This window comes from Diaporthe amygdali (genome assembly GCF_026229845.1).
Source record: "Diaporthe amygdali strain CAA958 chromosome Unknown NODE_11_length_1138210_cov_64_948100, whole genome shotgun sequence".
NCBI classification, from domain to species: domain Eukaryota; kingdom Fungi; phylum Ascomycota; class Sordariomycetes; order Diaporthales; family Diaporthaceae; genus Diaporthe; species Diaporthe amygdali.
The window spans coordinates 863,415-879,395 of NW_026517031.1; the positions used below are offsets into that span (position 1 = coordinate 863,415).

General features: G+C 54.7%; 5 protein-coding genes across 5 annotated transcripts; 3 read left to right on the top strand and 2 right to left on the bottom strand.

The window, feature by feature from the left end:
- Positions 1-1,923: 1,923 nt before the first annotated feature.
- Positions 1,924-5,915, top strand: J7T55_014546 (DUF221 domain-containing protein; the record flags this gene model as incomplete). Its single annotated transcript, XM_053142553.1, has 5 exons — positions 1,924-2,126; positions 2,191-2,737; positions 2,787-4,437; positions 4,490-4,689; positions 4,758-5,915. 5 exons carry the CDS (start codon positions 1,924-1,926, stop codon positions 5,913-5,915), a joined length of 3,759 nt encoding a protein of 1,252 aa, XP_052994733.1.
- Positions 5,916-7,108: 1,193 nt separating this feature from the next.
- Positions 7,109-7,486, bottom strand: J7T55_014547 (uncharacterized protein; the record flags this gene model as incomplete). The annotated part of the gene is made up of 1 exon (XM_053142554.1): positions 7,109-7,486. One exon carries the CDS (start codon positions 7,484-7,486, stop codon positions 7,109-7,111), a length of 378 nt encoding a protein of 125 aa, XP_052994734.1.
- A 1,085-nt stretch (positions 7,487-8,571) lies between these two features.
- On the bottom strand, positions 8,572-10,671 carry J7T55_014548 (dna-binding protein; the record flags this gene model as incomplete). Its single annotated transcript, XM_053142555.1, has 1 exon — positions 8,572-10,671. The coding sequence occupies one exon, from the start codon at positions 10,669-10,671 to the stop codon at positions 8,572-8,574; it is 2,100 nt and encodes a 699-aa protein (XP_052994735.1).
- A 911-nt stretch (positions 10,672-11,582) lies between these two features.
- On the top strand, positions 11,583-13,190 carry J7T55_014549 (dead deah box helicase; the record flags this gene model as incomplete). The annotated part of the gene is made up of 1 exon (XM_053142556.1): positions 11,583-13,190. One exon carries the CDS (start codon positions 11,583-11,585, stop codon positions 13,188-13,190), a length of 1,608 nt encoding a protein of 535 aa, XP_052994736.1.
- Positions 13,191-13,666: 476 nt separating this feature from the next.
- Positions 13,667-15,159, top strand: J7T55_014550 (uncharacterized protein; the record flags this gene model as incomplete). The annotated part of the gene is made up of 2 exons (XM_053142557.1): positions 13,667-14,731; positions 14,881-15,159. 2 exons carry the CDS (start codon positions 13,667-13,669, stop codon positions 15,157-15,159), a joined length of 1,344 nt encoding a protein of 447 aa, XP_052994737.1.
- Positions 15,160-15,981: the final 822 nt, after the last annotated feature.

Consider the following 15,981-nt stretch of genomic DNA (forward strand, 5'->3'; position numbering starts at 1 on the left):
CTTGATGCTGCAGCTGCACATGCGCGTCGTAGACGACCCGGAACATGAGCAAACATCACCTACTTACGACCAACCCGTCTTGATTGATGGAATTTGTGCATTGTGCCTGCTATGTAAATGTGAGATTGCTCCACTGGAGTTTTCAATCGGCAACGCCCCGCTGTGTATGAGATATCTTGTGTGGACTGGCTGCTACTTTTCTGCTGTGCCACAATTTAGGTGCTACTGCATAGCACATCAACGGGGCAATCATCTCCACCTCTACTTGGGCCTGACGCGGTCAACATGCCGTTACTGCCGTGAGGACTGGGAAAAGGCGCCACGCCAGCTGCCAAGAGGATTCATTCGACCACTTTGAATCAATCGCTTCGCGTGACCGCCTCTTACGAGGATCATCATGCCTTGGCGGATCGTCGTTTTCAAGAACCGGCGCCTCTCGATCATCTTCTGCATGTTGTTTTCCAATGGTATAATCTCATGTAGCAAAAGGATGATTCCAACCGAGGTTGAGTTAACAAGCGCCAATACTCTCATCTGAGATAGGTGATGGATGCGACCGTGCGTCTAGATCCACCAGACCATCGTCCTAGGCCCAAGCCCAAGCGCGCGTGTATGCAGTGTTGCGAGCACGAGCGTGAATACGCATAATTCAATGTGCGATACGCACTCGAGAAGAAACAGACAGGGAAGCCTGCGCAAGGAAACGCAGGTGGGCGGCACGGCGCGCTGCCCATTATCAATGCCAATGCAAACCTGCAAATCTGTATCCCCCCTTTCGCTCGGAGCGGGCGTGGTGACGGAGCTTATTCATCCTCATATAGGATCCATCTCATCTCAGAACCTTATCTCCCCCCTCGCTCTCTGCCTCAGATGCTGAGATGCAGAAATGTGAGAAATGTATGAGATGTATGTGCTTGAGCACTGCTCGTGCCCACACGTGGTGCGGCCTTCAGACGCAAGCAAGTGGTCGTGATTATGAGCCACGGACGTTTGGCTGGCCTCGACTGGTCCTGACTAGGGCCAAGTGTCGCCGTGTCACAGAAAGAGCAGACAAGAGCAGCTGGCCAGCTAACGGTTGGACGGGACGGGCTCTGGCAGTGCTGGCGGGTCGATTGCGGTGGGCCCCCCATCATTAACGTTTGGGCACATCCTCCAATCACAGCGTGCCGTACAAATTTGGGAGGCCTGGATCGACTGCGCGGCAGCATTCGACCGTCCTGCCCGTCTCAAAGGGGGCAAGGGGACCTGCAGCCACTGATGTCACACAGGTCCAGGCCTGTCCCTTGCCAGCAGCCCAAGCAGGCCTCAATTCACCAATCGCGGCCTCCCTGAGCCTCTGGCTAGGCCCCAAGATAGTCGTCAAATATCCAGTTTTGTTTCACCTCCCTTGACAATCGCTATCAACTCGTCTTCACCCCATCTCTATGACTAGATTTGCCTGTCTACTCTCCCTTCTGGAAACCATCCCTTCCCTGCCTCCTTCCCGTCTATAGCTCCACTACTATAGTTGGCACTAGGAGCACACACCTACACACCTTCTCCCACGCGACGCCCATTGTTCTCGGTCTATTCTTGTACGCTCACTCACCCTCACACGCGTGTCCCGCTCTTTGCAGTCAAGGCAGGACACGGTACGACTCGACAGACAGCTCAACGGCCCTTTGTGCTCCTGGGTGTTTCCACATTGTGTCTCGAGGACATCCAGTGACTGCCGACTGAATACTCGTCAAGGCCCCACCACCACCACCACCACTACCAGCTCGACCGACACGCTTTTCGATAATGTTGCTGCTCGCACGACCATAACACCTCCACGACTCTTCACCCCGACCTCACACTTCAACCTACACGATATTCAAACCCCGTCAGATAATCCAGTGTTCTCACAGACTTCTGGGTACACTTTGTACCCCGTCCCTCAGAATGTCGGATTTGAGCAATATCACCGACCCCAGCGCCGGCACCGCCAAGGCGGTTTCCGGTCAGGGCCTCGAGACCTTCCTCGCATCCGTGGGAGTCTCCGTCGCTGTGGCCTTTGCTCAGGTCTCTCTATTCCTGCTCCTCAGGAACAAGCTAGCAAGAATTTACAAACCCAAGTCCTTCTTGGTACCCGAGAGAGAGCGGACGTAAGTAGACTGCTAGCCAACAAAGTAATAATGCGTATTCAAATATTAACCCTTCGCCCCGCAGCGAACCCCCGCCGGCGAGTCCCTGGGCGCTCATCAGGACCATTATGAACTTCAGTGACAGGGAGATCATCAAAAAGTGTGGTTTGGACGCCTACTTCTTCATGCGGTACCTCAAGACCCTCTTGGTCATATTCGTCCCTCTGGCCTGCATAATTCTGCCCATCCTCTTACCTGTCAACTTCATTGGCGGCTACGGCAGGAATTTGTGGACGAATTCCACCGATGCCGACTCCGATCCCTCGAGCAACACCACTGTCGTGGGACTCAGCACTCTGTCATGGTCCAACGTCAGGCTAGAGAATGCCGACCGCCGCTGGGCACATCTCATGCTGGCACTTGTGGTCATTGTCTGGGTCTGCTTCGTCATCTTCTCCGAGATGAGGGTGTATATCAAGGTGCGACAGGACTGGCTGACCAGCGCTGAACATCGGCTGAGGGCCTCTGCCAATACTGTGCTCGTCTCGTCCATCCCGGAGAAGTGGTTATCTGAAGAGGCGTTGAGGGGGCTCTTCGACGTGTTCCCAGGCGGAATTAGGAATATCTGGCTGGTAAGAACCATTTCCTCCATCTGCTCTCTTCTAGCTGACACACACGTAGACACGCGACTTTTCCCCACTCCTTGAGAAGATTAAAAAGAGAGAAGAGATCCATCTGCAGCTTGAAAGCGCAGAAAGTGATCTGATTCGCAAGTGCAAGAAAAACCAGCTGAAAAAGCGCGACCAAGAAGAGAAGCGGAGGCGGAAGGAACTCAGAACGAATAAGCCTACCAAGGCTGAGAAATTACAGAGGCAAAAGGACGAAGACGAGGCGGCCAGGCGTAGGGCCGAGACGGAACAAGGCATCAGCTATGGAGACCACGAGGAAACCCCTCATAATGCGGAGCAGGTTGCTGCGGAAGGCACCGAGACTAACGAGATCGAGCCTCACCGGAACGGACCGACGCTGAATCCTTTCGCAACTGTTCTGGATGGTGGCATTTTGAAGGTCGGCCAGGGGCTCAAGGGTGGTGCGAACAAGCTTGGTAAAGCTGGTGCTGGCTTGGGTGCTGGCTTAGTGGGTGGCATATCGGCTCTTGGCCATGGTGTCGACAACGAGCTGGAAAGAAGCGGTGGTTTCGAGTTTGTTAAGCCAGGAGCCGGACCCTCAGCGATTCCAGAAAACCGAGCCGACGATCGCCCCAACGGACCGACAGACAAGCGTGTGCAGATACTGGTTGACAAGCCAAAGCAATCGTTTGCAACGGAACGCAGCCAGACCCCATCCGAGCCTTATGGGAAGGAATCCATGCAACAAGAGCTTCACCCCACGCACTATGGAAACACGGTTCGCAAATTAGAAAACGTTGAAGACTTGTATGTGAAGGAAGAGACACGATGGTGGCAGTTTTGGAAGCCGCCATCGGGGGGATACGCCTCACCCGTCCCGCAGGGTGCCGAGAACAACGAGTACCCATTCACCGACCAGAGATCGCTGTGGGCCAAGATCAAGCAGCATATCCCTTTTATGGGCGAGGAAGAGGAAAAACTCGAATATCCTCCATTTGTAAACCCCGGACAGGAGGAGGATTACCAGGAGAGAGCCGGCGCTGAGTGGGAGAAATGGATCAAGCCCAAGGACCGCCCGCACCATCGACTTGCTATATTTGAATGGACGCCCGGTTGGCTTCCAGGGCTGCCCTTGCTGAACAAGAAGGTCGACACTATCTACTGGTGCCGGAAGGAGCTTGCTCGCTGGAACGTGGAGATCGAGGAGGACCAGAAAAATTCGGAGCGTTTCCCTATCATGACATCCGCCTTCATCCAGTTCAACAACCAGGTCGCAGCCCACATGGCCTGCCAGAGTGCGATCCACCATATACCCAAGACGATGGCTCCGAGGGTCGTTGAAATTTCACCAGATGATGTCATATGGGACAACATGGCGATGAGCTGGTGGATGCAGTGGACACGAGTCCTTCTCGCCTGTGGCTTTGTGTTCGGAATGATCATTCTGTGGACTTTCCCCGTTGCGTTTTCCGCTGGTCTCGCTTCCATTGATGATCTCATCTCTAAGTACGAGTGGCTGAGTTTCCTCAAGGTTAACGAAAAGGTACACGACTTCGTGAAGTTGGCCGCAGGTGTCTTGCCGCCCGTCCTCCTGGCTGTCCTCCTGGCGCTTGTGCCTCTTATCCTGGGCTTCGTCGCAGAGTTTCAGGGCGTCAAGACAGGGTCGTCAAAGTCGGAATGGGTGCAGACCTATTACTTCTTTTGTAAGTCCCCCCAGAGCATGGTAACGAGATTGCTTCTTGCTAACAATCGCAGTCCTCTTTGTGCAAGTCTTCCTAGTCGTCAGTGTTTCGACGTCAGCCATAAACACGCTGCTCGCCGTTGCACAACACGTTGAAGAGCTGCCGACCATCCTCGCCCAGAATCTACCAGACTCGGCCAATTACTTCTTCTCGTATCTTGTATTGCAGGGTGCCTCTGTGAGCTCTGGAACCCTCCTACAAGTAGCGGGCTTGGTAAGTCGGCTTTCCCTCTCCTGCGAGCATCATACGTCAAGGCAGCGTGAAAACTAATCAGATTGAAGGCCATGTGGTATATTCTCTCGAGACTCTTCGACAACACTGTTCGAGCCAAATTCAAGCGCCAGATTTCGCTGCCGCAGGTTAGCTGGGGTTCATTCTTCCCTGTGTACACCAATTTCGCCTGCATCGCCATCATTTTCTCCGTCATCGCGCCGCTCATGACGGTATTTGCCATTATCAACTTCAGTATGCTCTGGTGTGCTCATCGTTACAACATGCTTTATGTGACCCGCTTCAGAACAGACACAGGTGGAGTGTTGTACCCAAGGGCGCTCAATCAGACGTTTACAGGACTTTATGTCATGGAGATATGTCTACTTGGCCTTTTCTTGATTCAATCATCGACTTGCTACCCGCAGGCTATAATCATGGTCATCGCCGTGGCATTAACGGCGCTCTACCAAGTATTTTTGAATCGCGAGTTTGGTCCTCTCACGCGGCACCTTCCCATCACCTTTGAAGACGAGGCGGTTTTGAGAGACCAGGCCTTCCAGAAAGCACAAGACCGACGCTTAGGGATCATTACCGACGATGACGAGGCAACGACTCTCCGCAGCATCAAGAGCTACGACGATAAGGACATCGAGATGCAGGACCTGGATGGCAACGGTGGCAGGGCCCCTCACTCCCAGAATGAGCATGACGCATCACCGAAGACTCACCGCAAGAATCTTTCCTCTGGAGGAGGCAGTCTCCGCTCGAAGCTGATTAACCCTGTCTCAACACTGAAGCACGCCGGGACCTGGGCGGTGCAGAGTGGGAACACCATGAAGAACGCTACTCTGGGCCGAGCCGAAGAGAACCTCAAGACGGCGGCCGAGTATAGGCGGCAGCGGCGGGGAAAGGAGCTCGAGGCGCAGCGCGCGATTGGTGAGGCGCTGTACGGAGGTTTCGCAGACGAAATCGAGGACCTCACGCCTGAGGAGCGCAACCAGCTCGTACAGAAGGCCTTCACGCACTCGGCTGTGCGCGCGCGGAGGCCCGTGGTCTGGATCCCGCGTGACGACCTCGGTGTGTCGGACGACGAGGTGCGCCGCACCAACGACTACAGCGAGCACATCTGGATCAGCAACGAGGGCACGGCTCTCGACTCAAAATGCCGCGCCGTTTACGGCCGCGCCCCGCCCGACTTCTCCGAGCTCGACCTCATCCAGCTGTGATTTTCTTCGTCCGACAACAAGGTTGGCCCACCGGCTCTCTTGTGCATTTCTGCTTTATTTGCATCAGGCAACAGGCGTTTTCATGCATTATATAACTATATCCCCTTCCCTTCAATGACGTATTGAAGGGCTGTACAAAGTGGTTTTGGTTTTGGTTTAAAAGATGGTGTATTATCGGAGTGTACTATCAGGAGAACAACAGCATCGGGTGAACGGACAGGGCATCTTGCATTGCATATATAGCGTTACTCAGACGGCATTCTTCATCGGCATTAGAAACGATTACAAGACAGAGGGCATAGATCCCCAATGCATCTTTTTCCTATGAACTCTTTGTCCCGTCGTCTGTGTTTATGGGTGCAGTGACCCTGTATGCATCCTCATTGATGCACCGCTCTTGTCCTGTCGCCGTACTGACCGAATAGCTCCGCGTATGCAAGTACGTGGCTGGCTATCCTGCGACATTCCGCAGAGGTGGCTCAGCTCGCTCATTGCACCCCGCGCAGTCACGAGCGTTCTCACAGCGCATTGAAACACTGTTTGCTGACATGTACAACTTCGTATTGCTCCATTCCTCTATCTGCTCGAAGAGCTCAAAAGTAAAGTAAAACCATAGGGCGTGCCGGACGAGTTCAGGTGGTATTAGAGAGAAGATAGTGTCCACCCCAAGTATATCGCCCCTTGTCTTCCCTTCCCCTTCCTTTCCTTTCCTCGCCTCCTCCGAGGCCCCGAGATGAATACCAAATGCCTTGAACGCCGTGCGAGAATGCAAACGCCCCCCGAACCTCCCAGTCCGTCCACCTATCCACCCGTACTCTTTGTGTCCCAAGCATCTGTCGTATTTCCGGCTGGAACAGGCTTTTGAGAACCCTCGGCCGACCAGAAGCGCTGACTATCGCAAAGATGCGACCCACAATGTAAAGACTGCCCCTCCCCACTACCCTTCTGGTCACCAGGGGATACGCTTTCGGCCGAGCCGCATCCCTCGTCATCGTGGTGCGCGTCGTCAGCTGACAATGTGTCACCCCACGGGCGATTGTTCGTCCTCGTATGTCCCAGCGTGGCCCCTCCCGTGCCCCGCTCCCGTGCCTGTCACACGCCGAGGCGTCTAACCCATCGCCATCTAACCCGTCTGATTGCCACCGGCAACACCATACCGCATCGCGTCGTGCCCCCGGAATCCGCCGTCGGCCTTAGATGAGGATGTCCAGGCAGCAGCAGCAGCACAGCGCCGCCATGATGCCCTCGAGCATGCCCGGCCCCCTGTTGCCGCGGTTGTCCTGGTACTGGCCGTAGGGTGGTTGCTGGTAGTAGCCGCCCTGCTGCGGGGGGTACTGGCCGTACGGCTGCTGCTGCTGCCCGTAGGGTTGTTGGCCGTACTGTCCCGGCGGCGGGCCGTAGCCCATTCCTTGCTGCTGGTAGTATCCGCCGTCCTGCGGTGGCGGGTAGTAGCCCTGCTGTGGGTACTGCTGCTGCTGCTGCTGCTGCTGGGCGTCGTAGGTGGGCTTTGGGGCCTCGGGGCCCTGGCCTGCGTAGTAGGCTGGTGGGGCGTCGGTTGGCTTGCCTGACATGCTGGGCGGTTGTGGGAGGCTGATATGCTTCGAGATGTGGATTCTGGAGGCAAGTTTTGATAGAGAAAGCAAGCGCGAACGACGAGCGGCTTTTCACGACGTCTTGGCAGGAAGAAGAGACGATGTGTTGGTGGTTGAAAGGGAGAGCGAGGTGTTGGCCCAAGGGCTCGGATGCGCGGGCGACGCGGAATGGTCGCAGGTGATGGGTGTCTTGGATATGTGGCGAAGCACTAGCTCCCGGGCCGGCGTTTTAGTGTGCCAGGTCAATCGGTAGGCTAGAATGGCTGAATGGGCGGCGCGACTGTCCGTTGGTTTTGTACAAAGACGCTTGGTTTTCTGGCGAGCTAGGGGTGGTGATACTATGCAGCGCAGGCGCTGTCCCGGTGATTCGAGGGCGACTCGGCTGGTGATGCTTGCAAGGTTGTCGGCGGGCGACAGGTGACGTGGCAGCGGTTGATCGACAAAGAATGAATGTGAACGTAGGTAGCAGTGTGAGTTGGAGAGACAGATAGCAGGTAGCAAGAGAGTGACGGAGAAACAGAGAGGGAGAGGCAGCCGTAGGTTGCCGCTGCAGCAATTTGGTTTTTGTCAAACTCGCAACGTCTCACCTCATGTCACCGACGCTGGATCAGGACCCCCGGGGGGCGGCGATACTGCTTTGGAGTCCGAATGGCGTGCCTATTCTACAGCACAGCCACACCCGGAGGTTGGCTCCACCTCTTTGCTTCCATTGCCTCGGGTCTTCGTTTAAAATGCAAGCTCTTAACCTCATGTGTAGTAGGCCAACAAACCCTTGCCCTCAATTTCCGAAGGGCTACCCCCACAGCTGTCTTTGGGGGGGGGGAGGGTTGGTTGATAGTTATATTCCAGGCACGAATGCTTGACTCCTCCCAAGATGTGCTTCAGTCCACACTGGCACCAAAGATGCACTTATCATCTATTGTGAACCACTCGATTACTAATGCTTCTTTTCCGAACCCGAGACAAAATTCGTACGTGAACAGTACAAGGGCAGGGAAGATGGTGATACGCGTATACCAAGCCGTATCCGAAATTTGATTACTGCTTGAGCCGCGTGTAATTTCTCATCGCGGTTGGTATCGTGATTCCCACTCACTCGCCCCTTTCGTATGGGCCCTCCAATTCTTCCCCACGGAATACGCCGCGTCCACTGAAACCTTCAATCGGCGCCCGCCCGGAGGCAGCCCAGGGTCAACCAAAGGCTGCGAAGGAAGCCTCGCCAGCACTTCCCACATTCGCCTCTCCTCCTGGTATGACGCCTGGGCGTCCATGGCGTCGGCATAACTCTCCTGCTCCCTCTCGGCCTTGATCCTGCGGAACAGTGCCTCGCGGTCTCTCTTCGTCTGCGGCTGATCGACCGCTGAGTACAGCATGATCTCGTCTGCCTCGGCCTTGATGTCATCGTCCTCGCTGTCTTCATCCTCGACTTCGTAGGTTGAGTCACCACCTTCTGAGTCCACCGAGCCTGTCTCATTGTCGCTGTATGCCGGTGCATGAGGCGAGACGGATTCCTCTTTCGAAGACAGTGCTATTCGCTGTATCTTATGCCTGATCCTGTTGACATCTTGCTGCCCATTGATTCCCAATGCGTGCTCAACGGCATCATATGACATGATGCCCATCCCGTCTTCCTCTTCGGTGGGTCTTGGTGGATTCTCGTAAACATGCAGCCCCAGGCGTCTGGCGGATCCCGCCAACACGGGCTGCTTCTCCGTCTTCAAGCCCAAGGAAAGGGCGGCGGCACGGACGTCTTTCCGGTACACGTTGTTTTGCGTATCTGCGTTGTATCCGCGCTCAGCTCGTGTGCGCGACCCCGCCACGTAGATGCTTGCCGCCACAAGTCGTCTTGTCAACGTCAGCACAAGCGAGTAGAAGTCCTCGAGTGTCGCACGCCGAATCGAAGGATGGTCCCCGTCTACAAACTGCCAGTTCCTCTCTTCTGCTGTGCCGTTCATGAAGAGTCGCTCCGAAATTTGCAACCAGCTTGGTACGTTCAGAACTGATGTTGGCATGAGCACTCCGTCCACTGTCTCGTCTTGGGTTGCCTCTCTGCACTTCTCTTGCGAGACCAACCAGTCGCTTCCATGCTTATGCTGTTCCGAAGTCTGCTCAGAGTGCTCCTGTCTAAGCGCAAGACTGTCTGCCGCTTCCTCCAACGCTTCACAGCACTCGTGGCTGAGTTCGACAGCTGCCGGAAAGTCTGCCAACTCCAAAGGATCGAGCTCATTCTGTTGCCGCCGGTGAGCGAGCGCGTCCTGGAGCAATCTCAAGTACTGCCTGACCTCCATCTCTCCCTTGGTGCGAATCCGTCGCGCAATACCTTCTGTATCGTCCTGACCAAGGCGACCGAGGGCCTCGAAGAAGCGCTCTTTTTCCATAACTGTCCAGACTACCATGCCGATCTGCGATGCTGGCAGGCCAATTCTCTCGTCCGTTGTCTCGCGCCCGAGAGGGACATACTGAGCAGCCGCGTGCTCAATGTCCTCGTTTAAGATTTCCAGAAAAGCGCGATTGAACGCACCCTTGGCTTTTTTGAGTGGCCTGAAATCCATATCTCTATGTTCTGATGTCGACTTCCGTTTCCTTGGGCTTGAGGGCTGGCCCAAGCTGTCCCCTACCAACGCTGTTCCATGCATTGATTGACTAATTGGCAAGTAGCTACTCTCAGCCTCGTCAAGTGAGTAGTCGCTTCCTCCAGATGAGATTTGATGAGATGGCGGTTGGTAATCTGCAGGCAAGAGCTCTCCATTGTCTGAAGATTCTCCATCCGGGAGCTCTTCTGAGCTGTCGTTCTCGACGGTGGCAACTCGGTCCCCAGAGTCAACGGAATCCTTTGACGAGTTACGTCCGTGTGAAGACTCAGGTCTGCTACTGAAAGAGGCATCGACATCTAAATCAGCGTCTCTGTTTCGCACCATTTTGGAACTCCCGGCTTGTCCGCTTGAAAGGCTGCGCAGCTCCTGACTCTCATCGTCATGAAAGCCACCTGGTTCCGCACCATAAATCTCAGTAGGCTGAGAAACACGGTCCTCCACATGAACTGTGTTGTGCGCTCTGGACCTTCCTCTCTTGGAACGTTTTCGTCCTTTTTCGGCGTTGCCCTCGCCCTTTTTAACGTCTCTGGAGCCGCGCATCTTTCTATCATTGGGGCGCGAGGGCTCCATCTCGACATGTTTGCTTGGATGCCCGTCAGACGGCATGTTGTGTTTGCGTATCCATCAATAGCACGCGACTGAGATCGGGCTAGAGATAGTCGAGCAAAGCGCACCTTGATGGTTGCCCGAGTCTCAGCATCTGGTCGGATTACGTCACATCATCTTTGGAAGACGGACTAAATGGTTCCTCAAACCCAATTTCAGCTGTGGGTGATGCGTGGAAGTTTTACAAAAATGTCGACTTTAGGTGCAGGGATGGGAGCTTTAGCGCGGCCCGCCCTAAGCTCCAGGTTCAGGGGCATCTGTGGAGATCAATGCAGCGGCCTAGCCCATTCGACAACTCGCCTCCTCAGCCTTACAACTTTTTCTCAACGTCCTTCAATTGGCAAGGCTGAGCATATCATGATGCGACCAGTGTTGAGGGGCTTGAGTGCTTCCAAGACAATACCAACCATACCGGGATCACGGAGGATAATCTTTGCAGCCCCTCGGAACATCCTTTGTGATCCAAGGTTCTCATTCGGGTGCTCAAGAAATTATGCGACTCAACCAGTGCAACTTCGAGACTATCAGCTGGAATGTATACAGTCGGTCGTGTCTGCTCTCAAGAATGGACACAAGAGAGTAGGTATCTCTCTTGCTACTGGAGGAGGCAAGACTGTGAGTGCCCTAATGTTATAAGTGTTGAATGCTCCCTCTTGTTTTGCTTTTATCGACCTCAAGACAAGCCTCAGTCTATATAGCTGGCATATTGAACTAACTAAGCGTCCAAGGTCATATTCACACAACTCATTCAACACATTGAGCCACCTTCCGTAAAAGCTACTCAAACGCTGATTCTGGCTCATCGACGGGAACTTGTGGAACAAGCTGCCAGACACTGCATCAATGCTTATCCTGGTAAAACCGTTGAGATCGACATGGCTAAATCTCACGCCAGTGGAGTAGCCGACATCACCATTGCCAGTGTGATGAGCCTTCAGAGGGATGAAAGGCTTGGGAAATACAATCCTGAGAACTTCAAGCTTGTGCTTGTCGATGAGGCACATCACATCGTCGCCCCAGGCTACATGAAGGTTCTTGAGCACTTCGGCCTCTCGGCCAAGAGATCAGACTCACCAAACTTGGTCGGTGTGTCCGCAACGTTCTCAAGATTCGATGGACTAAGACTTGGTACTGCAATCGATGAAATCGTCTACCACAAGGACTATGTCGACATGATAGACGAGAAGTGGCTCTCCGGCGTGGTCTTCACAACCGTCAAGTCCACTGCCGACATCAGCAAGGTGAAGAAACAATCCGGCGGCGGAGACTTTGTCACTTCAGAACTCTCAAGCGCTGTGAACACAGACCAGGTCAACGATGTCACTGTCAGAAGCTGGCTTGCCAAAGCGGGCGACCGGAAATCGACCTTGGTGTTCTGTGTCGATCTTGCTCACGTAGCCGGTCTCACTCAAAAATTTAGGCAGTACGGTCTGGATGCTCGGTTCGTAACGGGCGATACACACAAGCTCGCGAGAGGCGAGATACTGGATGCCTTCAAACGGGGCGAGTTCCCTGTACTCTTAAACTGCGGTGTCTTCACAGAGGGTACCGATATTCCCAACATCGACTGTGTGATTCTTGCTCGCCCGACACGGTCTCGGAATCTTCTCGTGCAGATGATAGGTAGGGGCATGAGACTTCACAAGGGAAAGGAGAATTGTCACGTCATGGACATGGTTGCCAGCTTCGAGACTGGGATCGTCACGGTTCCCACGCTCTTCGGTCTGGATCCCGGCGAGCTGGTCAGCAGTGCATCAGTCGATGACATGAAGAGCACAAAGGAGCGCAAGGAGGCTGAGAAAATTCGACAAGAGCATGCTTATGATGAAGCAACCCCTGTTGTGTCCCAAGGTGTCCCTCAGAAAATCACATTCACAGAGTACGATTCCGTATTCGACCTCATCTCCGACACCTCTGGTGAGAGACATATTCACGCCATCAGCCAATACTCTTGGGTACAAGTCGGGCATGACAAATTCGTGCTGACCAGCGGCTCCGGTACTTATTTGAGACTGATGAAGGATGAGAAGGACGATGCTCAGGATCTCGACTCTTCTTTCTGGAGGGCTTTTGTCGTCCGAGCCCTACCTGCTAGCGTTTCCAAAGCACCATACGCCCAACCACACGAGATCCTTAAGGCAACCAATTTCACTGATGCCGTGCATGGCGCTGATAGCTATGCCCAGAAGAATTTTCTACACGTAATGATATCTCGGAGACAACGGTGGCGGGAGGGCCCACCGACTGAGGGCCAGCTCAAGTTCCTGAACAAGCTCAGGGCGGAGGATGACAAACTCATGGTGAACGATATCAAGAAGGGCAAGGCTGCCGACATGATAACCAAGATCAAGCATGGGGCCAGGGGGCGATTTGCTGATCTACAAACCACCAAGCGGAGGAAGGAGAGGCAAGTGGCCCAGCACGAACAGGAGGTGGAAAGGAGGCGGAGGGAATGCGTAACGGTAGGACCTGTTGCATCATGAGCCGCATGCCCTTGGTAAGTCACAAAGCGCATCATTTACTGATGAAGCACACAAAGCCGTTATTTTGTTTCTGTCTGCTGCGAGGGACAATTCGCGGCTAGTGCTGTGTCTTCGAACCACAGAGTATAAAACCCTCCTGGCATAGAAAAGGGATATCATAGCATAAAGCTCGAGTTAAAATACTAACATCTGATGGGCAGGGCTTGAAAGCGGTGATTCACTTAGTTCACTGGGACAGACATGTGAATTAGCCTCCCAGGTTTGCAGGGAGTGAAGCTCAGGTGCACTCTCTGCCCAAGTGTAAGCCACCAGCTGCCTGCAAGCTTCAATGTCGACGCCGCCGACTAAGCATCACCAACCTCGTCGCTGCTCACCACCTCCAGCCACAACACCAGCCGCGTCGCCGAGAAAACAACTCAGCCGCGCCGAGAAGACCACCCCTCAATTTGGTCCAAAAAGCTCGTCACTTTTTCAAAATGGCGTCTCGCAATTCTCTCACCCCTCCCAACTCTCCACCGGGCTCGTTGTTGTCAGACAGTCTCGATCACATTGACATTCCTTACGATCTTGACGCACTTGCGCAGTCTCTCGTGCAGTCCAACGACGGCCAGCCATCTCGCGATCTTTCTTCTGCACTCTCCCCTGCAACCCCCGGTCACATTGACATGCCCTCAAATTTCGACGCAGCTGCGCAGTCAGACATTCGTCTTCCCCCTGTCATTCTTCCTGCGATCCTTGATCACATTGACATTCCTTACGACATTGACCCATCTTCTCCATCTGAAAGCGAAGAGCCATCTCACAATCCTCCTTCTGCCGCCCTTCCTGCGATCACTGATCACATTGACATCCCTCGAAACCTCGAGATAGCTGCGCAAACAGACAGCGCTCAGAGATCTGGCCGTCATCCTTCAACCATCCTGCCTGCTGTCACCAATCACGAGGAGCAGCATCCATTCGGGATCCTTAACTCCATTCACTTTCGTCTGCGCATCGGCCGCGACATCAGCAGTGCCAATCCAAACGCACTGCCGCCAGCCCCTCCTGCGCGCATTGTACAGCGCAACGACTTCAAGGGCACGCCACCAAACGGCGACCCCAACGCCCGCCTCACTGCCACCACTATCACCACCACCACCACCACCACCTACTATCCATTCAAAGGTGTCACCTGGGAAGACCAAGTGTCCGATAACCTCCTAGGCGACGCGATGAAGCCAACCTTCCCACCTAAGCTCGAGGGCGTGGTCGAGGCGCGCCAGAAGAGCGAGGCGAAGACGACCGAGGACCTCGCCGGACTGGGAGCCGAGCTCGAGGCCGCCGTGCTCGCCAAGCGCGAGTACAACGAGAAGTTCGGTGCGTTCCGCACGCGGTGGAGCGAGGTGCAGTTCGCGCTCGCCGACAAGGCCGAGGAGATGCGCGGCCGGGTCGACGCCGCCAAGCTGAGGCCCCTCATCGGCGCCATAGGCGTCATGTTCGCGATGGGTAAGGCCGTCGACCTTGCGGCGTTCCCGGGCTCGAGCTTCGGGGAGTTCGACGAGGTATGTGGTGTCCAATTATCTGTCATATAAGTCCTCTTCGCGTCTGGATCAGCTAGGACTGTCCACTTGCCCTCGTTCTCACTCTATCTTCACCTACCCCTCAGTGATTTTTTTATGAAAAGATGCTAACGCGAAGATGAATAAAACAGAGGGCCTGCAGCCCCCAGGGCTACCTCTCGTCGCTCTTCCCGGAGCTCACCCACCGTCCTCTCGCCGGTCCCGTCGACCCTTGGGCTCAGGCAATGGAGGTGCTTGCCCCCCTCCCATCCCTTCAGTGGGACTTCTCCCTTGGCGGAATCATGGCCGGGGAGAAGCGGGAGGGGCTGCGGGCCCTCTGGGCTGCTGCTGCGGCCGGCCAGTGGGAGGCGGTAGACGAGAAGACGAAGGGAGCGCTCGCGGTGGCGGAGGAGCTGCTCAGGCGTGCTTAGGCCAGAGGTTTGGGGTGTTTGGCCCTTTGGGGCATCCTGAAGAGAGGAGGAGCTCGTTTTGTTTTATTTGTTTAGATACCATGTACAACTAGGGGGGACGGAAATGGAATTGGCGTTTTGTTTTTCTCAGGCTCTGCTCTCATGCTGTGTGATGCCTGTGATTACAGTGACTGCGTGCTTCCTTCCAACTATGACCTCAGGAATTGTCCACAAATATCCAGTGGGCATCGATCTCACCACGACTATGGACACTTATCACATGACGTCCATGTGTGATGCGAGAGGAAATATCCCGGCGTAAAGCTTAGCTTGAGGGAGCGAACGGCTGAGCTTATTAGTCTGGCCGCTGGGATAGGAGAGCCGAGTTCAATGCGTTAGGTAATCCCCTTACACGTTGGAAGCCGCACCCATAGACGACAAATCATTTCAGTTGCAGACTAGTTCTGAAGAAAGAGCGATATAATATCCAACAACGAATGGCTGAGGAGCAAAAGAAGCTGACGCCTGCACCCTGAAGATCGTTCCCCAGACCGCGGTGGGCCGCCCGCGGGCTCAGGGTCAAGCTGCACCTGTCAGCCGGGGCCTATCTCCGATCTCGGGCGGCCGCATGTCAACAGCCCGGGGTATTCGAAATTTCACAGGGCGTCGGACGAAGCTCGACCGACTGACGATGAGGCCATCCGTGTTTCTCTCTGCTCACCTCCCTCGCGAGAACTAGTCATTCACCCTGCAGCGCTGCCTTTCCTCGGTCTTCTTCCTTGCTGGCTACTCGTATAATTCCTCTGCCTGACCCCCGAGGAACCTCGCGCAGAATGGACAAGA